Consider the following 26,036-nt stretch of genomic DNA (forward strand, 5'->3'; position numbering starts at 1 on the left):
TTATCATCATAGTTAGATTTTTTTCTTCAGTTTGCCAACCAATCTGCACTGTAAATATGACACACTAATCCCCTGCTGTGAAGAAAAGGCAATAAAGAGGCTGGACTGTCATTCTGTTGTAAGGCCTGTAGTTAACATTAATCAGTAACTTCCAATTTAGACATATTTACACTGCTACAAAGAACCACTTGTATGTAACCTCTTCATCTCTGAAATAAATCAATCATGTTATTGATAACAGTGAATGTGAGACAGGAATTTTCCATGACTTATTGAAAGCATTTAATTACTATGTGTTTATACACCACTCTGCATTTAATCATTAGTTACTATTAAGCTCTGGCTCTCTCCCACAGCATGTCTTTGTCCTGTCTTCCTCCCCTCACCCCCCAACCAGTTGGGGCAGATAGCTTCCCCTGTCTGAGCCTGGTTCTTCTGGAGGTTTCTTCCTGTTAAAAGGGATTTTTTCCTTCCCACTGTCGCCAAAGTACTTACTCAAAGGGGGGTCATATGACTTTTGGGGGTCTTCTCTGTTTTCTTTGTATTATTATTATAGGGTCTTTACCTTACAATATAAAGCACCTGTTGTTGTGATATGGCGCTATATAAATTAAATTGAACTGAATTTATACTCTAGACTTCTTTTAGGCAGCCTAGAACATGGTGTCAGGGGATAGCACTTAGTGGCTGTCAAATGTGGGGCCCCACAGGGATCAATGTTAGGACCACTTACCTTACTCAACTTCACTTCTCTAGCATTTTCTTCCATGTGAAGTATCACTTATTTTGTACCAATCACTATTTGAGCCTCACTTAAATGATTATAATGCTTTACAAAAGGGAATTCCTTTTGTATGAGCCATGCCAAGGTCAAAGTTAGATGCTCCCTCTGATCCTCTTTTTCATGGTTACAAACTTTTGAAGCTAACTGAACTAAGCTGACTTATTTCAAAATGCTTGTGTTATGCATAATGTAGCATTAGACTTAACAAAAGACTTTGTGAGCCTATTCTAAATATATCAATCCTCTAACAGATATAACATGAGGGGAAAAAACAACTTTCAAAGGGTAATAAACTTGGATACTTAAGTTTGCATTTAGTGTGACCTGGCCACTTTTGTGGATCTGTAGAGGTGGAGGTCCACAAATTTGGTACTCTTTAAAAAAAAAAATAGTTGCTACTAAAACTTGTCTGATTTTGAATCTCAAGAATCTTTCAAAACTTACTGGCTCCCTATCAGAAGGACAGCAAAATAAGGTAATAATAAAAAGGAAGAAGAAGGAGAGACTGGATAAGTGTTTTTACATGTCTTTATTTTTCCAATACATTTATATTCTGTGTTATAGGCCATCACATTGGGATTTAACAGCTACAGTTTGTTCTGCCCTTTAAAATGTTTTACATACACCATCGATGATTTAATGCACTTACAGGTGTTATAATAACAAAGTTTGATATATCCGAAATGAAGTACGTATTAATTAGTCTTCAGTAGGCAACAGGATGTCTATTCATTTCATAGACCAGCGAATTCAATGACACATGATAAATAAAAGGCATTGGTATTTAAATACCATTGAAAGGAGAGAATGTGCTTTTCTCTGCAAAAAAAATGCTCTCAGCAATGCTCACATGTAAACATCTGAAGAGATGTGCGCTTAAAGCATTGGATCATGATTTTAAAGAGAGATTTATGCAGGCGACAGATTGGCAAAGATTTCAGAAGTAAGACTCATCAATATTAACAAAGTGCTTCACTTTATAAAAGAATAGGTATATAAAACTGTCGTCAGAGACAAAAACCAGCCCACAACTTTCTTTCCTTTCATCACCGACCTGTAAACACGGCAGTTATGTAAACACGTGTCTTACCGTTCAGAAAAAGTTCAAAGTACGGCTTAAGCACAGTTACTTTCTCACAAAGTAACTGCATACAAAAGGTACTACAAGTAATTAATTTTGAAAAGAACAATCTGTACACATTTTAACAACCAACAATATATATATATGTTTTTGTAAATTGCACTCTTAAAAATAGAGCACTTTGCTGCAATTAGACACCCTTGATGAGTAGAAGACAATAAAATGTCATTCACTGACAAAAATCAAAGCATAAAATCTAACACGCCGTATTAAAACTGTATAAGTCAGTCTGTCTGCTAACGTTTATGCAAAGCTAAGGAGCTCTAACGTTAATGTACATTTATTTATTCTTCTGCTTTATAAACAGTCAGTGTTGAACTTGAGCTCGAGGAGCTATCGAACGAACAAGAACAGATACTGACTGTAGAGATGCATCGAGACCTGTTCGACAACACCGAGCAACTCCCAAGTGGCAGTTTAAACAAATGCAGTCACATTTGCATAGTACATCAGCACAGTCCAACACTGCAGACAGTCACTTCTCCAAATCTGCACACAGACAAGAGCGTATTTAGTCTGTTACTGGTCCGGGTTTTTACACATCACGACCACAATGATTCACCAAACTGACTGACGGCAGTTGCTCACATTCCTACGTAACCTGCACATTTTCTGCTAGAAATGCTTCTGAGGTCTATACATATATATATTTGGGACACTGCATCAGTGCTTCAAAAAAAACTGGAATGGAAAAAAAGTAAAAAAATAAATAAAAAGAAACTAAATGAAAAAAAAAAGTTTAATCTTTTTTGTTGTTTAAGGACATTTTAAACTGTTGAACAGAAACACCCAATTAGTGTTTAACAGCAATGGAGACAAATTAAGTGGCGAGCATGGCTTTTTTTTTTTTTAAGCATTAAATTCTTGCCTTTGCTAGAGCGCAATAGTTTTTACACCGAGCATGAAGGACCTGCATGTAATAAAGTGACAACATAAGACCCAAAATGAGCTGAACACGACTGTATAAACAAGCACGCACAAAAGCCGTGAGCTCCGGTTTACTACAAAGAAAGAATGAGTTTTGTGTGCACCTCAGGCGTAATTCAGACTATTCATTCACATGTTTTTATAGAGAAAATGGGGCCTGATGAAGTGGAAATGACTTACTAACATTAAACACCTACTACTATTATTAATAACTAAGGCAGTGTGTAATGTACAAACAGATGAGCTTTCTTGTTTCTAGAACTCGGCCAGGATTTTTTTTCCTCTGAACTTTCACCTTTCTTCTGATGCAGATTTTCTTGCAGCTTTTGATTCCACAAATGGGTCCATCACATAATCCTGCTCTTCCCCTGCCATCTCTGATCAGTTCCTCAGTTTCACATTTGGTACAACTACCCTTTTTTAAATGGCCAAATTAAATAACCTGAGGTGCAAACAGTGGTTTCATTAACAAAACCCCCCCCAAAAAACCCCAAAACAAAAAAAAGAGTGGTTACATCCATTCATGTCTAAAGATGCAGTGGAAAGACTTGTTTATGTATTTACAGTTTCAAACACTGATGTTATTAAGAGAGGACAATCTGACTGAAAGGATGTGTGTACACATCTGTCTTTATGCATGTGGCTGGGCAAAAAGTGAGTAAAACTAAATCAAACGTCCATTTTTAAAATGTAGGTTTTTATCATAAACTGTACAGCTGTTATTCACATTCAGATACTCTTATCGCTTCACAGAATCAAGTTATTTAAATATATGAGCATTTTCGCAGAACAAATAAGAGTGAATACACCTTTGAGCGACTTGCATCAGAGAATTAAATACTAGGATAACCTGATTTGTAAACTTTACAACACGCAGGGTGACGTAAAAACACCTCCATCACTCCAGATTTCATGTCTTTTCTTCAGCTGGGCCCCGACAGAGGACTCATGTGAGTCTTGTTGCTCTCCATCTTCACAGCCGGCAGGTTAAAACCTGAGTCTGATACACAGCTTTTTTGTTGTTGTTATTTTTGTATTTTTTCCCAGGGGCATCACGCAGCTTTGCTTTACTCCAATGACAGCAATGTCAGTTCAGCTCATTTCCCACGTATGCACTAATCCACCCCGTCGAAGCCTTGTGCATTCTCTATAGCGATGTTAAGCTTCTCCCTCAGTTCCTCAAAGGACTCGTACGGAGGAAGGTCCAGCCGATTAAAGCTTTAAGAAGCAAAAGAACAGACAAGAGTTAAAATTTAAGCAGTGGCAAAAAGGGAACACGCAGGAGCGTAAACACTGTGATGTGCCAGTGAAACTAAGAATGACAGTAATGCGCCACTAGTGGGCTTCCACAAGTCTGCACTATGAGATACAGTAGGCAGTTTGAAAGCAGCACAAAACATGGATGAAGTTTCTGGTCTGGGAAGTGAAGCCAGTGCTTAAATCTGCATTCTTTCTAAGACTCGTCTGACTGCATGAAGATTTCTGGTTGTGCAGAAGTTTATGAAAAAACTGCCTTCAGCTCTCCTGCTCTGCGACTTCTAGCACTTTCCTGATGACTTTGCAGCCTTAATCAATAGTTTCTGGTCATGCTGAATAGAACATGAAGTTATAAAATGTGGTCATTATTAGAGTAGTAAAGGACAGTTATCCAGGGTACACCGCTCTTCAGAAACCCAGGTACAATCTCACTGCTCACACATCTCTGCAGACAGTCATCTACATGTTGTAGCTCTGTAGTGTCACCAGGAGGCGTTGTTCCAAATGTGTGGACAAACAGGTCTATGGGCTACACCTTAGAGTGTCATGTCTGACTTCAACACAAGCTTGCTTATAACAGCACCTCACTAAACAGCCACATTACAGTGGGTACATAGATGATTGATACCAGTCTCTTTTCAACAAGCTGCTCAATTTCAACACAAAACATGGGCAAAGCAAAGTGATGCTAATGCTTTAAACTGGCACTCTTTCTAAAGGCCAGTAGGGCGATGAGACTCTGGTTGCAAAGAGAAGCCAGAAAATAAATCTATGAGAAAGGATTTACTGATTATTATTATTTATAAATAAATAAATGGATAAAATGCCATTTTCTATAAATGTTCTGTAAGGCACAGTGTTTATTGAAAACACATCAGATCTCAGTGGGGGGGGGGGAAACCCCCCAAATAATGTTGATATCTATACTTATATGGACTAGGTAATGTGTTAGGAACACCAACTATTAGAATATGTGCTGTTACAACTCCGGGCCTTCGTGCAGGATTTGTGTTGAATGAGTTTCCTGGGGAGAGGCTCATGGGAAAATCTGAGTAAATCCAGTCTTTTTGGGTTTGTGGATCCCTGCTGTTTGTGTGATTTTCCATGTATCTTTCCAATTTTACAGGGGAGATTGATGGGCCGGTGATTGGTGAAGGTGTTTTTCTGGAGTATGATTAATTGTTTTAGGGATTCCCACCTATCACGTAATTCTTGTAAGGTAACAGTAAAAAATATAACAAAGCTGAAATGGCTAAACTCAACTGTGCTAATACTACAAGCTTCACTGCTAGATCCAACGCAAGAAGAGCAGAGGAAGAAACAAATGTGCTTTTATCCTTTTTAAAAGTTGGCAAAAACCTTCAATAAAATCTGAAATGATCCTTTGTTAAAAACAACTGTGTCCAATATAAAAGGGAGAAAAAAACAGAAGAAGAAGAAGGAAATAAAAAAAAAAAAAGAGCAAAGCACAGTGAAATGCTTACCATGTGTGGGCCCTGGGAAGTTTTTCACGTGTTCCCCAAAGCTCGATGGTGAAGAGCTGCGGTCCATTAGAGCCTGGTAAATAAAACCATTAAAAATCAGATGACAACAATAAACATGAGTTCAAGTGGAATTAATTTGCAAGAAACAAAGAAATCAACCCAAGGGCAAATAGTTAAAAAAAACCCCGTTCATTTAGAGAGGGAATAATTCTAATCTCACCATAGAGTTCAGCAAAGCCATTCATCGGGACCCTGGATGTTCCCGTCACAAACTGTAAGAGCCGGATTCGCTTTTCTGCATCCATCAGCAGCACCGCCTGTAATAAAACAAAACAAAAAGCATGAAAAAAATACATATCAATGAAGCTTTTCTGCACAGACGTCCCTGCCCCAGCTGCAGATTATTAGCCACAGGTATGGAAACTTGTCTCACCTTCCAAAACCACAGGATAACCATGTGGTTGGAGCAGTAGCCGTTCTTATACTTTGTGTTCGCTCTCCAGTCGTTCACGTCCACATCTCCAAGACCACACATGAGCAGCTGTGGAGGAAAACAAAGCAGATACACTGAACATTTTCCATCCCTGAGAAACAGTTTTGGGGTTTTTTTGCTAGTTGGATCAGCTAAAAACTCACCTCGAGCTCATTCTCATCAAAGATCTTGATCAGATCTTGCGGTACCAACTCAAAGAAGCCCTAAAACACAAAGTATACCAGACTTTTATTCCTTTGTGTGTCTTTAATACCCGTACCGTGTTTAGCAAGTTTAAAAAAACAAAACCACTGTTTACCTCCTTGAAGGCAGTCATCTGCTTCTGTATTCTGTTCACAAACCTCCACTGAATCACCAGGCTGTTAATCACAAAACGGCATGTCAGCATCAAACTGCATTTACACACACACTGAGAAAAACAAAACAAAGTAAAAGCATTTTTCTTACTGGATGTATTCATCCTTGTTTTCATTGGTGACGACAATCTCTGAGCCATCGGGTTTCAGGTCATGCTGGTGAGTCTGAACAGATGGTGGTGTAAGAAATGAAGCATCAGTCAGAGAGACACAAAGCCGCGTCACAAATTAAATTAAAGTTAAAAACAAGGACGTTCAGCAGACCTGTCCAAACAGCTCTTCATCTATAGTGAACCTCATGTCCAAGTCTGTTGGGTCGTGCTCCAAAATCCACTTCAGGGAGTTGAAATATTCACCGTCCTGAAAAGAAAAGAAAAGAAAAGAAGACATTTAATTGAAAATGATCTACATGACATCCAAGATCCCGAATCACACCAATGCAATAATTACTACAGTCATACTCACAACAGACTCCATGTCCTGGAGGGTGATTGGCTTCCCCAGCATCATCTTGTAGAAGGGCCGAATGAAGAAAGCTGTGAAGTAAACAAATACGCAAACACTTACAAAGATATTTACTGGTGACGTTTTTAAAAAGGTGCAACAAGAGCAGCTCCCATCAAGCCAAACATGCCTCCCTCTTCCATTTACATTTCCAAACACACGTGCTAACTATAGTCAGCTGATTGTAAGTGTGTTTTCCTGCTCCTCTTCCTCTTGTTACTTTTACTCTCTCTGTTACGCATAGTGTTAGTGAGAGTTAATGTGGGTGAAACAGAGCACAGGAGAGCAGTGAGGACAGACTCTACCACCGAGCTGAAAGTCAAGTATGTATATGTTACAAAGAGCTTTTTTCTTTTATTCTTTGCTTTTTGGCAAAGCTGACCACTCTGGAGTGCACTGTGTCATCTGTTTCGAGTGTCCCCTCTGTTGGCTTTCTCAAATTATAAAAAACTTGTGGCACCAGTGTGACCTCTCAACCTGAAGATGAACCTACGGTAAAAAATCCTGGTGAAAATCCTAGGTGATTTTCAGAAAAGTTGAGACGTGACCCTGAAGATCTGAGAAACCTCGACATCGTGGTCACCGAGATTTGAACTCGTCTGAGATTTTAGTAGATGTCCCTATCTGACGAATTTGAAAATCCCATCTCAAGTTATCTTGAGAACAAGGCGACATGGGATTTTCAAGGCGACATGGGATTTTCAAGGCCACGGGTGTCCACGCCAACCACCTGTCTAGTATTGATTTCAGGAAGTCATCCCCTCATCCTGCGCTTACAGTGGTAAATGGTGCAGCCATTGAAATGCTGGATAATTACAAGTACTTGGGGGTTGTTCTTGATAAGACCCTGTCCTTTGAGTCACATCTTGCTGCTACAGTGAAAAAGGCCCAACAAAGAATGTATTTTTTAAGGAGGTTGAGAGGTTTTAAGGTTTCATCTGAAATGATGACTCTCTTTTATAAAAGTTTTATTGAATCTGTTTTAACTTTCTGTATCATTGCTTGGTACGGTAGTATGTCCATGGATAATAAGACCAGACTTAACAATCTGGTTAAAGTGGCGGGCAAGATTTCAGGGAGGTCTCAGGTCCAGCTTGTGGACTTTTATAACAGGCAGGTGCTGAGGAAGGCAACTTCTGTCCTGTTGTGTTCAGATCATCCTCTCTTTAACGATTTTCAACTGCTTCCATCAGGTCGTCGTTATAAAATGACTGCAGTGAAGACAAAGTGACACAAATTGTCGTTTGTACCTAGTGCTATTATCTTAATTAACAACACTAAATTGTAAGTGTTGTTGCCATTGCACATTGCACTTTTTTCGATGGAAAATCTAGGTTGTTTTATCAGGCTTATATTATATTATAGTATTTTTTTAATGAGTGTACGTGATGTGTTGGTTGTATGTTTGTTGTTCGTTTTGACATACTGCGAATCAATTTCCCGTCAGGGACAATAAAGTTGACCATTGACCATTGTATGGTGACGACAATACCCCATCAGCCTTTTACAGCTAGAGGTAAAAACAACTTGAGAAAGCCAGCAGCCTCAAATGGAGGGACTCCTACCCAGAACCATGCACAAACACCCAGAAAAGTTACCAAAATGCAAACAATAAAGCGCAGACAACAACACACAAAGAAAGACAGTGAGGTAATTTTTTCACTTTCTTCAGATAAAAATACTTCCTGCTGCTACATGAAGAACTCTTAAAATATCTGACCATTTTCAGCAGCCATGTGACACTCACCATCGAGGAGTTTGCCGTGAAACACAGCCATGCCTGCCACGCGACCGATGAACTTGAAGTAGGTCAGGTGGTCCTCGTTGCATAAACCTGAGTTGGGGTTAATCTGAAGTGTGTAGTTGTCCCTAAAACATAAGGCAGATCAGGAAAGTGTCTTTAGTAAATGCAGTAGTACTTGCATAGCATTTTCTACTCAATTTGAACACTCAGAGCTTTCTGTCTACAAGTGTCATTCATTCATACAATAGCATTTTTTAACCTGATGTTCACACTCTCACAACTTTAGGTTCAGTATCTTGCCAAAGGTCGTGGAAAACGGCATTGAACCACCAATCTTCCCACAGGTCAACAAGCCGCAGCACCAAATGTTAGTAGGAACAATTACTACTTTTGTGGATCCTAGCCCAGATAGCCGGACTGAACATTCTCACATGGTTTGTAGTGACACATTTTGGTTCACCTGGATTTTTCTGCGTGAAAAGAAGCCAAATCACAGGGAAAAGCTTGTGCAAAATCATCAGCTGATTCAAGCCAGGATAAATGATCTACAGCTGTGAAAATGCCCTTAGAGAGCTGGTCCAGGCCTTTGCTGTAACATATACCACAGTTATTTGATGTGCTTCGTATCACCAGGGTTGGAGATTTTGATTGAAACTTTTTTCAGCCCACATTTTCACAGCCAAAGAGAGTTTCGATTGCCTTTTGTGTGTAAATGTCTGCAGCACCTCTCCCTCATTCCTCTGTGTGTGTGTGTCAGCTCTATTTTTTTTTCTCCCTGTGTTTCTCTGTTGTTCCCTGGTGTGAACGTGCTCTGTGTCATTTTGTGTATCTGGGAGTGGCTGAAGACTCCCATGCCTGTGGCTGCTTTTTGCATAAACCCCCAGGTTTACGCATTGCTCAAAATTCGTAGTACATCTCCCCACCGCTTTAAAATTAGCCTCTTCCTCTCCTTTTCCCTTGAATGCATCAGCCCCCCCTTTTTACACTTATCCCACTAGCTTCCTGTCAGCCTCTTATCTGTCATACTCCCCCTGACTCACTCATGCTGCTACAGGACTCAACCAGTTCCTATTTACAGTGAAAATGAAGGTTAATAAAGCATAATGACCTGTAAATATGCCCCCTTAAACAAAAATACATCATCCCAAACATCGTTACCTCACAGAGACACATTGAAATTAGCAGTGATTTAATATATCGATCTCGGGAACTGTACAGAAGTCCTGGATTTGAAGTAAATACAAGCACTGACATCTTTTTGTCCACATTTTAGCTGTCAGTGTAGAGGATGCACATCACTCGTGCAACATATAATTGCTTAAAAATTTCCAAAAGTGGGAAAACTACAAGTAACAACAACTGAATACAAAAATAAAGACTCACGTGGCGGAATACTCGAATAGCCCATAGTACGGGTTGAACATCTCTTTGGACATGAGGAAGAACCACTCCCTGGCCACGCCACCGTAGTCCAGTCCTTTTTCTCCATCAAACTCCACCCACAGTCGTGCCTTCAACAGGTCTGGCCTCTTGACCGAGAGGATGCGTCGGTATGAGTCCTCCAGCACTGCATTTCGTTTCAGCTTCATCTCAAAGCGGTTTGGGATGTCCGCCTACATTTAAAAAAAAAACAAAACAAAAGCACAGTGGTGAGTTTTCGGTTACCTTTAAGAAGTTATGTTGAAAATCAGTGTGGCGGAGGTGGTATCCCTGGGTCAGCTGCAGGGGAAAAGTGGTCAAGGGGGCAATGCCAAGGAGGCTGGAGAGATAGGTGGTGGGGATCTGTCTAATGAGGCTTCTGCCTTTTATAAACAGTAAAGCTGGAGAGCAGAGGGAAGTGTGTGTGCTGACAACCAACTGGAAAGTCGAGGAGCTGGGTGCCGAAACATACATGTGTGTCACTTCAATAAACACTTCTAAGTATAAAATATCACAGTGTGTCAGGTCGATCTCTACAATCAGTAAGAGCTTTTGAGGATGCTCACCGGTTTCTTCAGCTTCTTCTTGAAGTAGTCATACTTCTGTTTGTAGTCTCTAGAGTAAGGCACTGCCTGTAATCACCAAAGGATGGAGGTCAGCAACAGCAACAGCAACAGCAACAACAACTTTCAAAGTCATACTCACTGGTCCAGTTATAGCAGCGTTCTGCAATCTGGGATCTTCCCATTGTGTGTTCTTTGTGTCTATGAAATAAAATATATCAAAAAGCATATATTAACAAGAAAACAGATTAATGTACTAATCAAAGATGTTTTCGACTTAAACACATCATACGCACTGTGATCTATGTAGAAGACCCTGCCATCACTGTGGACCCTCTCCTCCCAGCCAGGCTAGAAATGAAGAAAATATCAAATCTATATTAATCAGGCAGATTAAATATCACATCAGCAAACCAATCAGGGCACCACATACAGTGTTCAGCCACAACAGTAAAACCACCATTAGTCTCAAAAAGGAAATGCAGTGATGGATAGTTTGAAGCACATAAACAGATTAACGGGACAATTATCTCTAAATTATATCAAGGAAACGGAAACGCAATGATACCAATTACATTCAAACAAAACAGGGAAACGAAATAAACATAGAAACAGCTGATGAGACATCAACTAGCTCAAGGAAATGACTAAACATCTGATTTTTGTTACACCTTATGTTAAAAGCAAGCAATCCTGGAGACAGTGTGGTCATAACAACTCCCACATATTTTGGAAATTAAGTAAAATTCAAGTATTTCAGGAGAATATAGGTGTAGCTCTAAGATGCCAGGTTATGAAATTTCAGTAGATGTCATGGTACTGTACCTTGGAGCAATTAAAGAGGGTGTTGTTGTTGTTAAAAAGTCATTTTTGCAAAAATATTTCTTACCTAAAACTATAACAAAGACCTGGGATAAACTTGACCCACCAGGTCTTAAACAATGGGTGAAGTAACATCTTTATAAAGAAGAGGACGATTTTCTCGCTAAAGGCCTAAAGGAGATGCCTTTTTACAAAAGTGGAAGAAAAGAATCACCTTTATGTCAACTGAGATGGTTAAGGACAGTTGGGACAATATATTCTGAGAATGTAGCGATGCAGTGTCCCACCTGTGCTTTTTGCTAAAACTTGAAGAGAAAAAAAACCTTAAACACTGGCAGGTGGACAGGTGGAGTAAATAACACTGATAATCTTGTTAAATTTGGGAAATGCCAAGGAGTGGCAGCAAGCAAACGGGCAGCCAATGAGCTGGACACAAAATGTTTTCATAGACGGGTAACTGACGGATGCTGACAACAGTGGTCTAAGAGGATAAATGGTGAAGGGTCAAGTGTGCACAAAGTTAACTGCTGTGCATAAGGGGAGGAAGGTGGATCCATGCGATCTGATCCTACAGAAGAGCGAATGTAGTAGAAATTGATGAAAACCTCAATTTGGGCTGCGAGAGAAAGAAACTGCGTCACAGCTTAATGTGTTGTCCACTGATATAAAAAGCCTACAGTGGGATGAAGATGAGCCACGGAACAATGAAAGAAGATGGGCCGTTTGATGAATCACTTATTTTCTCTTGCACCTTTGTATTAACTGGGAGAGGTATGTGAAGCACGCAGCTGATGGATGCAGATTGGCGCTCTGGGTAGTTAAAAAGAAATCTGCTCTTTCATCGTTTCAGAAAACAAAACATTTATTTTAAAAATGAAATGAGAGTCTGATTTTATGCACTGCATGGCTAATGTAACACATTTTGTCACATGCTTTAAGTGATTAACACATGTACATTTCTATGGAAGTATTGTGAAATGGTCATGTGTTTAAATTCTTTTACCTTAGATATTATAATGTCTTTAGGGATTATTTTTCTCATTTAATTTTTTTAATTAAATTTTACTTGTATTAAACATCCCATTCTGAATGTATAATTTTTTCCACAACATACTTTTTTCCTATAAATAGCCATATGTTGAGAAAAAATTCAATAAGAATTTCTTTAGACCACACAGCCCACTGTGTATGTGGCCTGCAGTGGCCTGTTTAAGCAGGAAAACTGCAACTGTCACATGACAATTTCAAAATATGACCTCTTCATTCAATATTTCCAGAACAAAGTGTTGACTTGACCTCAAATCTGATAAGGAAACTATGGGATATGCTGAGAGACTCAGCAACCTTGAAAAACACTGGACTTTAAAAGTTTCCTTTGCCAATGTCTCAGTCCCCTATTTTGAAGATTTAAAGATGCGTTGGTGGCGCAAGTGGACTGGACTTCACTACGCATGGTGGTCTTAATGTTTTGGCTAGCAGGCTTTTTCCCCTGATAGGTAATCCTCAAAAGTTGATGCCTGTGTTGCATCTTGTTACTGAACTTACCGGCAGAGGGCCAAGATCGGAAGGATCAAGCGAGGATCTCCTCCTCATTTGTACAGGAATCCTTATCCTGGGGTCTTCCTGTTCAGAGAAAAACAAGCAGGGTGTGTTTCAGTCAGAGAGGAAATCCTCACACAAGAGATGGTGGTGAGTTACAGCTTGGAAATTCACTTTCTTTGTGGCACAGATTAGAAAAAAAGTCAACTAAATAACTGAAACCCAGTCTAGTTTTTCTGAATTGGACACACAGGTGCATTCAAAGCCTTTGGCTGCTATCTTCTCACCCAGGTAGTTGTCTTGGTATTGTGGTCGATGAAAAACGGCCTTCCATTGGGTGCACTGCGAACTTCCCAACCGAGCGGCAGGAAGCCAGATTCTCGCGTGGCCTCGGGGCTTGGAGTGTGCTGAGGAGACTCCTCTGTTGCTGCTGATGGTTGGGATGGTGTAGGGCTTTGTGATAAGCCTGCACTACTCTGTGCCGCTGCTGCTGCTGCTGCTGCTGCTGCTGACGGTGCTGATGGTGCTGGTGCTGCCTCTGAAGTTCTCTGTACAAATAAAAAGACTCCAGTGAGATTCTAAATCGAGAACAGACACACTGAAGGGGAAAATTGACAGAACAGTGCTATTTTAGAGCTTTAATCTAATAAAAAAAAAAAAACCCCGGGGTTTAACAAAGGTTTCTATGCAGAATGTGAATAAAAAGATATGAATGCTGAAGTACCTGCACGAGAGGTCGTGTCCATGTAGTGGTTCGGTTGTTGTGGTTGATAAAGTAGCGTCTTCCTTTACTATCTCGCTTTTCCTCCCAGCCTGGAGGTAACCCAGTTGAGGTTGGAAGCAGCTGTCAAATTAAAAATAAGTAAATACATTCTCAAGACGATAATTCAAGGACAATAATTTGGCATATGATATAATTTCCACCATAATCATACAGACAGTCATTATAAGGCACTCTATGCAAATGGATTATTATTAATGTATCCTGTCCAGTTTGTTGGCCAGGTTCCGTTGTGGTCTGACTACTTCGTGTGGAGCCTTATTACTCCAAGCTCAGAGGCTGAAGAGCCTATGGCCACCAACTGCAGTCCAAGATGCCACATTGATGAGGCCCATCACAGGATGAGAGACTCACTGGCTGAATAACAGGACTGTTGTGACAGCTACCTCACACAGAGGTCAGGGACTAGTAGTGCTGGGTCAGAAACCCTCTTGTGATTGATTTGGTTGCTAGCAGATTACTGGAGTAGTCCAAAATTTGTATGGAAGATGCCAAACATATGCAAACACTCACCAACTGCTCACTAGTAATGAAACTAGAAAGTCTGACACAAACAGGAAAAAGATAACTCAATAAACATATTTACTAAATCAATCATGACTGGCAGGGATTGCTGACTGCTCTCTAGGCCTGTGTGACTCAGGCTTGTGACACTAAGGGAAGATAAGATGGGCTGATTACAAAGGACTGAACTTTCAAAATAAAATATAGAAACTCGAATTCTAAACTTTCTAATGCACATGAACAAATCAAAAGCATGACTGGTAATAATTTCTATAAAAGACAGCACGGTGGACTAAAAACAACAACACCTGGACCAACAGCAACAGACACAAATCAGCAATCAGAGCTTTCAGCAAAAGAGTGAAAACAAGATGCAGCGATTCATGAGAAGGCATTTCAGATTTGATCTGGAGTGACAAGTTTTTTGTATGCACAAAAATAGTATAAGTGGTCAAATGACTAACCTGTGGGAATAATCGTGATACAGATTATTAATTGTGAATCTAGCAAACAGACAAACTCTAGCAAACGCAATATTCCACATAAAAATCTATAACGCAGTTAGCAATGCTGTATTCCTTAAATGTCCCTCCACAGGAACTGTGACAGTCTAAGATGATTGAAAAGTGAACTCATAAAGACTGAAGCATTCAGATGTAAGAACATTTTGGGGACTTCAACAGAGAGCGAAACACTCACCACAGGATTAGCAGGATGTTCCTCTCCTGTTGAGGTCTGGGCACTTCCTCTGCGACTGGAATGCCTTGAATTACTGGTGTGATCCTGCAGGAGAGCGGAAGGATGACTCTGATGACCACTTGGCCATTAATGTGCATAAATTTTCCACCACTCTCCCACTCTCAGCTCACATTTATATGATTACGAGCCTACTCCCTCCCTCTGCTTTCAGTAAGTCAAACCTCAAGCGACACAGAACATAACTCACGATCTGGGAGGGGCGCTGCTCGCCAGCTGCGGCAGCGATGTTAACGCTCCTCATTTCATCGCACAGTGAGTGGAACTCCACTGGGGTGCGGGGTGAAGGTGATCTGAGCTGGTTGCTACTGTGGTACTGGGTGGAATCATCCTCTGTAATGATCTCCCAGCTCTACATGATGACAGAGAGGAGACTCCAATGAAGCAACAGCAGTGCAGGGCTGTCAGAGGTAGTATGACAAAGATCTGAACTTCTTTGTTTAAATATACAGCGGATTGAGAAGACGAGCCCGACGCATGACGTCTGCTTTGCTTAGGCTGTGTTAAAACTGATAAACCTTAAAACAGGTTTTAAAAACATCCCTGTGCAGTTAACCTTTTTTTTTTACAAGCCTGTAAGCCTGCACATGGTAGAATTAACTTAATATATACATAAAAATCAAATGAATTGGGCTCTATAATCTTTTTTAAGAGCTACTTAATCAGTACTTCCTGTCTTTGTCCTTTTCTCCACCGACTCCCTTTGCTCCACCCCCATCAGTTTCACCTGTGTTCAATCACACCTGTGTATTTACAGTCTTCTCTTGTTTTTCCTGGTACCCACATCCTGCATCCTTCTCAGGTGCCTCATGGTTCTTTCCAGATGCCCTGTGTTTTATTCTTGTTGAACTTTCTACTGATATTGTTTTGGATTAGCCCTGCTCATGTGAGCAATGCCCTTTGTTGCCATTTTCCTCAAAGTTGAGCTTAATTGTACCATTGCATGTCTTTGCAACACTGCAACAGTTTGTATCACTATTAAAAAGGATTAATTAAGATCATGTCCTGCACTGATTTTGAAAATGCACAGTGTCCATCTGAGTTCAATCTGAGCATCAGAATGGGGAGGAAAGGTGAATTCACTGACTATGAATGCAGCATGCTTGTTGGGGCTAGACGGGCTGGTCTTAATATTTGAGAAACTGCTGATGTACTAGGATTTTAAGAGAAGACCATCTCTGAATGCAAAACAACTGCTCCAAACCTCAAAGCAGATGGGCGACAGCAGCCGTAAACCCCACCGGATGCCATTCCTGTCAACTAAGAACAGGAAACTGAGGCTACAGTTCACACAGGCTCACCAGATTGGACAATAGAAAATTGGGAAAATGTTGCCTGCTCCAGAGACTCTTGATTTCTGCTGCGACATTCACATCACAGGGTCACAATTTGGCATCAACATGAAAGCATGAATCCATTCTGCCTCATATAATACTGGAGGTGGTGTGGGTGATGCTTTCTTACAAACCTTTGGGCCCCTTGGGAACTAAATGAGCACCATTTAAACCCCACAGTTTCCCTAACTATTGCTGCTCACCATGTCCATTCCTTTATGACCACGGTGTATCCATCCTCCAAAAACTCAAATCATCTCAGTAAGGGTTTCTTGAACCTGACAGAAAGTTCACTGTCATAACATGGCCTTCAGCACATCGCATCTCAATCCAATTGAGCATCTTTGGGATGTGGTGGAACGAGAGATTCACATCATAGATGCACAGCAACTGTGTGATGCTATCATGTCGACATGGACTAAAATCTCAGAGGAATCCTTCCAGCACCTTGTTAAATCTTTACAATAAAGAAATTAAGGCAGCTCTGAAGGCAAAAGGAGCCTAAGATTACATTTATGTACTAAATATATTTCCAAGCAGAACATCACTGAGAAGGCAGCATCAGCAATATTTCTGATTATTCCTAACAGACTGCTATAGACTATATCCTGAGGCAAGCAGCAGACTCCTTTGCTACTGTGTTAACCAGCTAGATGCTAACCACGTTTATGTTGGATGTTTGGTGCTAAGCAAGTACTGCAGAGTTGGGTGGGTTTCGAAGTTTTTGCAGCAAAAACAGCATTATGAAAGGGTTGGACTCAAGTGTTAAACCATGAAACTTGTTCTCTAATTTTATCAACATTATCAGAAATCCTGGGACATAACAAGGAAACAGGGAACAAAAAATGAAAGAGTTACCTCTGGAGACTCTTGCGTGCTATCCTCATGTTCTGAGATCTGTCTGCGTGTTATGAAAACATGCGCCGCATCCGTATTACTGTTCTGTCTTCGTTGAACTTCCAAATTGCCGTCTCTGTTCAGGGGGAGACAGACACTTAGATTCTCACTAATGAAATGCATCAAAAGGGTTTTTTAAATTAATTTTTTTATAGGATATGGGAGCCTTCTTACTGCGTGGTGGGCCGTTGCCATTGTGTGGTTCTGGTTTCATGATTAACATAGTAGATCCTTCCCAGATTATCTTGCCTCTCCTCCCAGCCAGGAGGAAGAGGAGGCAGGATCTGGTTTTGTCTGGGACCTGACATATCATGTGTCTCCAGAAGTTCCCAACCAGGCTGTTAAACAAGGAGGACATCATTTTGAAATGCTAAAGAACTAAACTAAGCTGTACATATGGAAAACTGGAGATAAAAAAAAAAGTCTCGCCTTACTGGAAAATAAAATTAAACGGCCATTTTCACAGAGCTTTTTCACATTTACAAACACAGCTACTGATATTAATATGTACAAGTTACTATATACAAAGTTCAGTGCAAATAACTTTGTGTGTACTAAACTTTATCTGGTACCTTACTATTACTGTTCTTGGTAACTGTGAGTGGCATGCAAATAGCTGCAGCTATGCATAATGGTTGCTTTGGCCTTGAAGGCCTACTTTACCCTTTTCTTTGAATAGTTTTTTGTATTCGGGATTCTTATTTCCTACATTTCTCAGATGACTGTCTCAGTTTCACACACGTTCACGCTTTGTCATTTCCTTTCTATAAATTCCACTCCCAATTTTTGTGGTGCAAACAGTGAATTTATATGCAAACAAAGTAAGGGAGTGTGTACATCCATTCATGGCTAAAGATGAGGGTGGAAATCACGTTGGTGCACACACACAATACAGTTCACAATGACTGAGATTTAGAGAAAGTATCATGGATGTGCAGTATCGTGTGTGTATATGTAAGAGATTTATACACCTGACACTCTGACTTGTGCTTTGATCTGTCAGTAAGGAGATGAACCACAAGCTATTTTGTACCTAACGCTGAAAACCAGGTGACAAGGCCAAGGTTATAGCTGGGATCTCAATGTGACCCAGCTTGTCAAAACGAGCCATAACAGTTTAATAACTTCGCAGTGTTAAGATTTAAGTTAATCTAAATCTAAATGTTAATTTACAATACTGTTCAAAAGTCTTAAATCACCCCTCATTTCTTCATCTTTTGCTCAGAAAAATGGGAAACTGGTGCACTGATTTATTGAAATGTACAAATATAAAAGAAACAGAGTTTGTACAATTTTAATGAGCCTGAAAGTCAATAATTGTATAACCCTGCCCCTTTATTCTTCAACACAGCCTGAACTCTCTTAGCCAAGAGTTAGGATAATTTCTGTAAGTAGCCTTCAGAAGTAGTCATTCAAAGCTCTTCTTTGGATGTTGCCTGTCTTTTGTTCTGTTGTCTGTCAGCATGATCCCACACTGCCTCTATAGTGTTGAGGGTCTGAGCCCTGGGGAGGCAAATTCATGACTGAAAGTGTCATTGTGTGTCTTCTTGTGTAGGTATGCTTTTTTTTTTTTTTGCATTGACAGTGTGTTTGGGATTGTCATCATGCTGAAACATACTGACGGGCTGCAGTGCCACCCCTCAGCCTCCTAGCAGATACACCTATAGCATAAATTTGAAATTATGCAGCTTAGTCATATCATATGTACATTAATAGTAATAAAAACACAGATTCTGGTTCACTCCTTACAATTAAAGATGCAAATTAATGCAAACATTTTCGTGTGATGCTCTAAAAGCGAGTGCAAGGACTTAAATTCAGCACCAACTACTAACTGACCTGACACTCATGTTGAACAAATGGAAGCACTGCTAACACAAAAGCATTCGTAACACTAAGCGTAAACTTACATCGTTGTCCTCAGTCTGATCTGCAGTTTCCTCCTCTGAACCTGGGTTTTTTGGCAGGTAGGTCATTTTTAGACGCAGATGACCTTTAACTCTGGACTTGTGACTGTGTGGGAATGGCAAAAACGTAAATAAATAATTGTTTTGTTTTCTTTGTTTTTAGTGGAAGAAATAAATATCCAAAATGCTAAAAAAAATAATAAATGAGTGAGCCAATATATGGGAAATGGAATGTAAAACAGAGAAAGACAAAAGATTAAATAACCATGAAATCATGCCAACCTTCGTGGGTGAAGCAGAAAATCCTTGAATGTGTATGGCCTTTCATTGTTAGGATTTTCTGTCTGAGAAAACAAAATAAGAAAAGGAAATCTTTCATTTCTTCACACTGCATGAATAAATCTGCTGTTCAGCTCAGGATCATAACACTTTTAAGATACCAATGGGTGAAATGACAGTGACCGTGCACAGTGAGGGCTAATTTGTGGGTGCTGTATTTATAACAAAACAAAAGCAGCAGCATAACATAAACACAACAGACTGTATTTCCAAAACTGTGCACACTGATGTGGAACAGGCAGTAGAATAAGGATGTCCATGTTTATATTTAAATGGTGCCATAGGTGGGACTGAAGCTAAGAGCTCACACAGTGAAAACCAAATTACATTCAGCCTACTGTGATCTTAGATTAGAGACATCAGTATTACAATGAATTTTCTACAGCCAAGCACTCACCGGTATTTGATTTAAGGGGATATCCACCTGTCCCAGGAAGTCATCACGTGTCTGAAAGGGAGAGAAAGAGGGAAACGCATGGACATCAGAGCCGTGACAACATCATCTACAAACACAGAGGACGGGCTGTTAATCTGATGTCTAAGAGTCCCTGTTCCAGAATGCAGGTTTAGCTAAACCTGAGAAAACTCATCTCAGCTCTTCTGCTCCAAATTTCTGACCCACTGGACCCAAATCAGTTGCCTGACAATCAGTTTCTTTTTCTTATTTATACAGTTGATATCAAAGCACATACACACGGCTTTTACAATTAGTCTGTCACCAATTTCACCAGACATCATCGGTTTTTTATCAGCTCAGAATATACTGTATATGCTACACATTTAAAACTGTGACAGTAACATTTAAGTGCACGTAGTAGGTAAAGAGACTGACATCCAGCCCAGCAAGTATCATCTACCCACAAAAAAACAGGGACTGATTTTTTCCATTGCACATGACCAAAATCAGTCTTAATTTGTCTAATGCAAGTGTGTCAAGCATAAGGCCCGGGGGCCAGAATTGGCCCGCTAAAGACTCCAATCTGGCGAAGCAATTTGGGCAGCTTTGAAAAATGTGAAGAAGGGCATACATTTTAGACTTAAGTGTGTCTTCATAGGTTTTACAACTTTTCCTATTGATAAAGATCCATGATCATTCATACTACACCAAAGATATATAACAGATAAGACATTAAATGACATACTTTTTTTTTTTTTAGTATCTACTATAGAAATCTATGATTTTTACAGTGAGTTCACAGTAAACACACAAAAAACATAAAACAAAACAAGGACATTCTGACAATTAATTTTAGTTTTGTTTTAAAATCACAGGGCGGGCACTGTGCAAAGAGCTAACAGAACTTTTACTGTAAATTTACATATTTATTTCTTTACACCCAACGCAGCATTTATTTTTTTTTTTACAATGTAGAAAACCTATGCTGTATTGTTGGACTTATATATTAAAATACCTCTGAGATTAGATTAGTGATTATACTTTTTTACTAATATATACATATTTCATTTCATTTCATTTCATTTATTTATTCATTTTCAGGCACAACAAATACCTATATTGAACATAAAATACACAAAACAAAAAACAAAACGTGTATATATATATATATACACACACATATAGATGTATATATATATATATACACACATATAGATGTATATATATATATACATAAATAATGTTTTTTACATGATTCATGAAATTAAATTAGCAGGACTAATTTCCCCCTTAAAACATCTGTCAAAAGAAAATTTAGTTCATTCTCTAGTTTCTGTACGCCTAAGTTAAGGTTATACAAGCATTAAACATCAAAGGCCAGATTAACAGTTTAACAGCAGAGTATCTTCTCTGTGTTAAACAAACCACAACTAACCACAAGCGCAGACAAAGCATCACCGAAATAACACGAAAGGTGATCAGAGCAAAAGCTCCCTGGATGAGGAATGTTAACATGCCTCGTCTGTTGGGAGGGGGGATGATTAACAAGCTAAAAACAAGTTTTGGGAGACAAAACTTTTCTGAGAGAAACCAGACAAAACACATGTCATGTGAAATAACCTAAATGTGGCAATATTCAGTCAAGTCAGACACACAGGTTTAAGGTTTCACTCTACCACGTCATTACCACAGTCAATGGCATTGACTCAATGGCATTACATAGCACACAATTCATGTTTTTGGACAAGTTAAATCTATAAATTTGTTTCAATGACACTACGCTGCATTCTAACTGACGGGCACAAATAGACTTATGAGATGCATTAATTACTTTTTCTGTTTTGAGTTATCGTCCTGCTGCTTCAGTTTTTCCTGGTTTGTTAAAAGAGGAAACTATGGGTGGAGCCATTGAAATACAGATGGCCAACAAGTGGACCAAACTATCAGCTGTGACAGTATGGGGGGGATGGGAGTTCTTTGCACTGAGTTAATCGATTGTCCTTGGGGTTTCCCCCTCCTTTTTCCTCTTCTGCCCTCCTTGCATTTAAAAATGGTCTATTCCTTTAATATATAGCATAAGTTCTTGATTTACACAGGTTAGTTTGTTGAGTTAGGGTCTTGATTTGTTAAGCAGTTAACTCCTTTACGGGTTCACTTCTTGCTTAAAATAGTTTGTTTTCATTATTTTGTATTTTTGGTATAATTTTATGTGTTTTAGGGTACAAAATAACCATCATTTGTGAACCTTTGTAAACATTACACTTACTTGTGCATGTACATCATTTCCTCAGTCCCTTATATGGCATAAATGGGAAGCTGCAAGTGGCTTCCTCATCCTCTACCCCAAAAAACAAAACAAAACCCCGAAACAAAACCTGGGTGTGGCTTAAGAGTTTGGCAGGACCTTTAGTGTGCCTTGGGCAGAAAAAGTATTTAAAAACAACTGATTTATAGTACAGAGAACCACTTTAATATCTCTAAAGAAGTATGTCTGTGTTATCTGCAGTGACTTCAAGGTTGTACATCTCTCTCTTTTATCTCAATCATCAGTAAGGGCTAGAAATATTTCCTCTCACCCGATTTTTTCACAAGACACTCCCTTTAACAAACCGTCTTTAATTGTAGATTTAACAGAAAACGTTTCCTGCTGCACTATTTTCCCACTTCAAACAATGAGAGTCATTTAACTGGCTCCATTTCCGTGTATATTTAGCATGTTGCCCAGGCAGGAATGTGTTTATCAGCCGACGATGAATGGCTGCTCTGTGTTATTCCAACAGAGACTGGGATCAAAATAATGTAGCATTTGCCAGATGAACCGTCTTTGCTTTGAACTCTTCACACATTCACTGCATGCCTTTATTGGAGCTGTTAAGGTCTCGAAAGCAGAAGGCTGAGGCCAAGCACAGTGGGAGTCAGCACGTGTGACCAAAATTAACACCCATGGCAGGTCAAACTGTCTAACAGGGGTACAAAGTGTTTATGTGAACAAATTTAGATGGAGGCCTCCTTCATCGTGCCCTTGCACTTCTAATAGAGCAACTGAGAAAAGCATAAATCCAGATTAAAATAAACTCTGAGCAAGCTTTTCCAAAATTACAATGAACTGTCCTAAAAACAGCAGTCTCTGTTTTATGCAAGCGGTATTAAGACAAGCACACTTGTTATCGTTGCTGTTATACTGGCAGGCTTTGCATTTCCATTAAGAAACCGCCTGCTTTGCACAGTATTTCCTTCATGAGGTCTTCTAAGAATACTAAGGTTAAACGCACTGTCAGTCCTCTGTGTTTATTTACCCTCCACCATATTATGGAAGTCAGAAATAATTGTATTTATTTTGGGTTTGTTTACAATACTGAATGACTGGAGATTTAACATACAGTAAACAGAGCAGCTGTGGCTGTATATAGAACACTGTCTTTATTGTTTACAGTAGTTTATATTAACAGAGGGTACCCATATGGAAAATAATTAAAAACTATTATTAGCATTGTCTAACTGATACTATGACTTACTCATAAAAGTGGCTCCCCCCACATTTCTCTCCTTTTTGTAATAGAAATCTGCTAAAGAATCCTATTTAATTAGTAAATCATAGTATAAGACATACAGGGCTCACATAAATAACTCATAGAGCTCTTTTTGATGAATAAAAGTAAGAATAAAAGTTAGATAAAGAAATGTTTCATTTCTTTTTAACGGAGACATTGCGCTTATAAAACATTGAGAGACGCTCTTAACTTAAATAGATTACTTCCAAACAGCAGACTCTTGGATTGCAATGTTAAAAGCAGAAGTACTAAAAATCCCAGTTCTTGGAGTGAAAATCCAGAAGCAAGTCAATCCACACAGACTCTCATATTAAAATACCCAATTTTAGCTATAGAAACTGTTTACAGCATGGTTGAAAACAAAGACATTGGTACTTATGGATAGTTTCTCCCTTTATTAATTATTTTTTAATGGAGTACTGTGTTGAGAGAAATATTAAAGCTTCCTTTCCAATTAGTTGTACTAACAGCTCATTTAAGAAATCTGTGCTCCAATTTTGGTGATTGAAATATTTTTTTATTTGTGTAATGCACTCAATAGGAGGTTTAATTCAATTCACTTTCAGTTATATTTATATAACGCCAAATCACATCAGTGGTCACCTCAAGTTGCTTTATATTGTAAGGTAAAGAACATTAACAATCATATGACCCCCTATGAGCAAGCGCTTTAGTGACAGTGGAAAGGAAAAAATCCCTTTTGACAGTACTACACCTCCAGCAGGACTAGGTCAGACAGGAGCGAATATCTGCCGTGACCGGTTGGGGTGAGAGGAGGAAGTCAGGACAAAGACACGGTGTGGTGTCTGTCTGACTTCAAAAATTAAACATATAGTTAAAATGTGGGCACCAAAACCAAACATCTTTTTTTAATATAGGCTGTGGCTCCATCCTGCTATATATATTACTGAGAACTTACAGTATATATTGCAGCTGAATCCATTTTTCTTAGCATCCCGTGCAAGCGGTTATTACTAAAAGCTAGCTAAGGATAAATTGGTTTTACCCAGAAACACAATCTCCAGAATGTCCAGATCAGGTGTTGTGTTTACATCAGCTGATCAAATCCACTGATCTCTCTGCCAAATAAATATTTAACTCAGCCACAAACCGTAGTGCATAAACAATTAAAGCTAACGGTTTGAAGTTGAGTAGGTCACGTCTATATCAGTAGCGAACAGATGATGGAGTGAAATCAGAGCCTCCTGGGTAAGGTGAGGCTAAAGATAACAAAGGGGAAATGCATGCTACGGACACGTGAAAAAAAACTGCCCAAGATAAAATGATAACGACAGATAAATGTCCATTCAGAGCATCCCTGCAGGCTCATGTGACACTGAATGCAGCTCAAGTTTAGCATATGGCATTAAGCAGTGCTGACCACAGACTGCATGAGGTTGCGGCAAACAGCTACAGACACATGTTGGTAGCCTCAGCGATATCCATCTTGGCTCTGCAACGAAAAGCTGCTTTTGACAGGTGGGCAGCAGCTTGTGAAAAATAAGCTTCTGAGGAGCTAATGTGGCGGTGGTAGCGTGGTGATGATGGATACTGAACTGAAAGCTGACACAGGTGTCAAAACAGCACTTCATTGCCATGACAAAGTTAAGGCAAGTTAAAACACATTATGTCTGACAGCCTAGATGTCATTTGTTATGCTCTTGGGGAATATGCAAACAAATTATTTAACTACAGGATGAAGAATGATGTCAAATATTTCCAACTACTGGCTGTAACCCAGTCTGTAAACCTTTTAAAGCACAGAAGTTGGGCTTTGTATAAATCATATGGGGTTAAAGGGCACTTTGCTGGGCTATCTCTCTAAATACACATTAGTTATTTTGCATGTTAACTCAGCAGCTCCACAAACCCACTTGTTTGTGTAGTGAGATACCCCTAAAACGTTTAATGCTCTATGAAACTGTAAATGCTTGTTATTTCGCTATATAAAATCATTGTTAACATTCATTTGATTCATGTCTTCACCTTGTTGTGCAACACATTCATACCTGGTTATTCATTAACTATGGTGATGACTCATCTGGTGACTTTGGGAGTGCGGCTAACCAGAGCAAAGGAAGTTTTCAAACACCACCACTGATATGAACCTACATGTTCAGCCGCACACAGCTTCTCTTTGTTTCTGGAGCAGTATTTAAAAGTTTTAGGTGATTGTCCACGTGCAGCTGAGAAAAACAAATTCTAAAAATATAAAAAAAAGGTCCAGAAATAGACAGATGCTAATTTGTCATATTGCAGTATTATTAAGTCTGCAACAGTTATATGTTTGTATTTTTGGAGTACATATGTTGGTTAGCAGTGCTGGTCTGTTTGTACTCAGGTGACCTATTTTTTTGAAGTGGCTATAAAAGGCAGTACAAAGTACAAATTTATACATGTTTGGGCAATAAAATCTGTAGCTGTTTTTAAACATTTCCACTACAGATGTGGGAGGATTATTCACGACCTGTATGGGTTTTATTATTGTCGCATCTTTTTCTTATAGTTACCTAAGATTATGATGCACAAGATCTTAG

At 39.3% G+C, this 26,036-nt stretch overlaps 1 protein-coding gene across 3 annotated transcripts in view; it reads right to left on the reverse strand.

Annotated features, from left to right (window-relative positions):
• Window positions 1–1,302: 1,302 nt before the first annotated feature.
• The window catches only part of nedd4a (NEDD4 E3 ubiquitin protein ligase a), a 42,917-nt gene continuing 18,183 nt past the window's right edge, over window positions 1,303–26,036 (reverse strand). For 2 of the 3 annotated variants that reach the window (XM_086286902.1, XM_086286893.1), the window contains 24 exons: window positions 19,949–19,999; window positions 19,495–19,556; window positions 19,216–19,318; window positions 17,480–17,643; window positions 17,267–17,381; window positions 15,265–15,426; window positions 15,018–15,101; window positions 13,758–13,877; window positions 13,321–13,581; window positions 13,040–13,117; window positions 10,969–11,023; window positions 10,815–10,873; window positions 10,676–10,741; window positions 10,074–10,303; window positions 8,694–8,815; window positions 6,908–6,978; window positions 6,707–6,802; window positions 6,534–6,607; window positions 6,385–6,445; window positions 6,230–6,289; window positions 6,027–6,134; window positions 5,814–5,910; window positions 5,594–5,666; window positions 1,303–4,070 (listed from right to left, as the gene is read on the reverse strand). In XM_086286902.1, coding sequence (XP_086143028.1) covers window positions 3,968–4,070; window positions 5,594–5,666; window positions 5,814–5,910; window positions 6,027–6,134; window positions 6,230–6,289; window positions 6,385–6,445; window positions 6,534–6,607; window positions 6,707–6,802; window positions 6,908–6,978; window positions 8,694–8,815; window positions 10,074–10,303; window positions 10,676–10,741; window positions 10,815–10,873; window positions 10,969–11,023; window positions 13,040–13,117; window positions 13,321–13,581; window positions 13,758–13,877; window positions 15,018–15,101; window positions 15,265–15,426; window positions 17,267–17,381; window positions 17,480–17,643; window positions 19,216–19,318; window positions 19,495–19,556; window positions 19,949–19,999 — 2,475 coding nt within the window. In that variant the 3' untranslated portion in view covers window positions 1,303–3,967. Of the gene's footprint in view, window positions 4,071–5,593; window positions 5,667–5,813; window positions 5,911–6,026; window positions 6,135–6,229; window positions 6,290–6,384; window positions 6,446–6,533; window positions 6,608–6,706; window positions 6,803–6,907; window positions 6,979–8,693; window positions 8,816–10,073; window positions 10,304–10,675; window positions 10,742–10,814; window positions 10,874–10,968; window positions 11,024–13,039; window positions 13,118–13,320; window positions 13,582–13,757; window positions 13,878–15,017; window positions 15,102–15,264; window positions 15,427–17,266; window positions 17,382–17,479; window positions 17,644–19,215; window positions 19,319–19,494; window positions 19,557–19,948; window positions 20,000–21,779; window positions 21,807–26,036 lie in introns of those variants that run through there. The other variant, XM_086286910.1, reaches the window with a different exon arrangement.

This window comes from Aulonocara sp. 'chitande type north' Nkhata Bay, linkage group LG1 (genome assembly GCF_057382095.1).
Source record: "Aulonocara sp. 'chitande type north' Nkhata Bay isolate Kocher_YH1m ecotype deep benthic linkage group LG1, A_spYH_male_GT1.1, whole genome shotgun sequence".
NCBI lineage: Eukaryota > Metazoa > Chordata > Actinopteri > Cichliformes > Cichlidae > Aulonocara > Aulonocara sp. 'chitande type north' Nkhata Bay.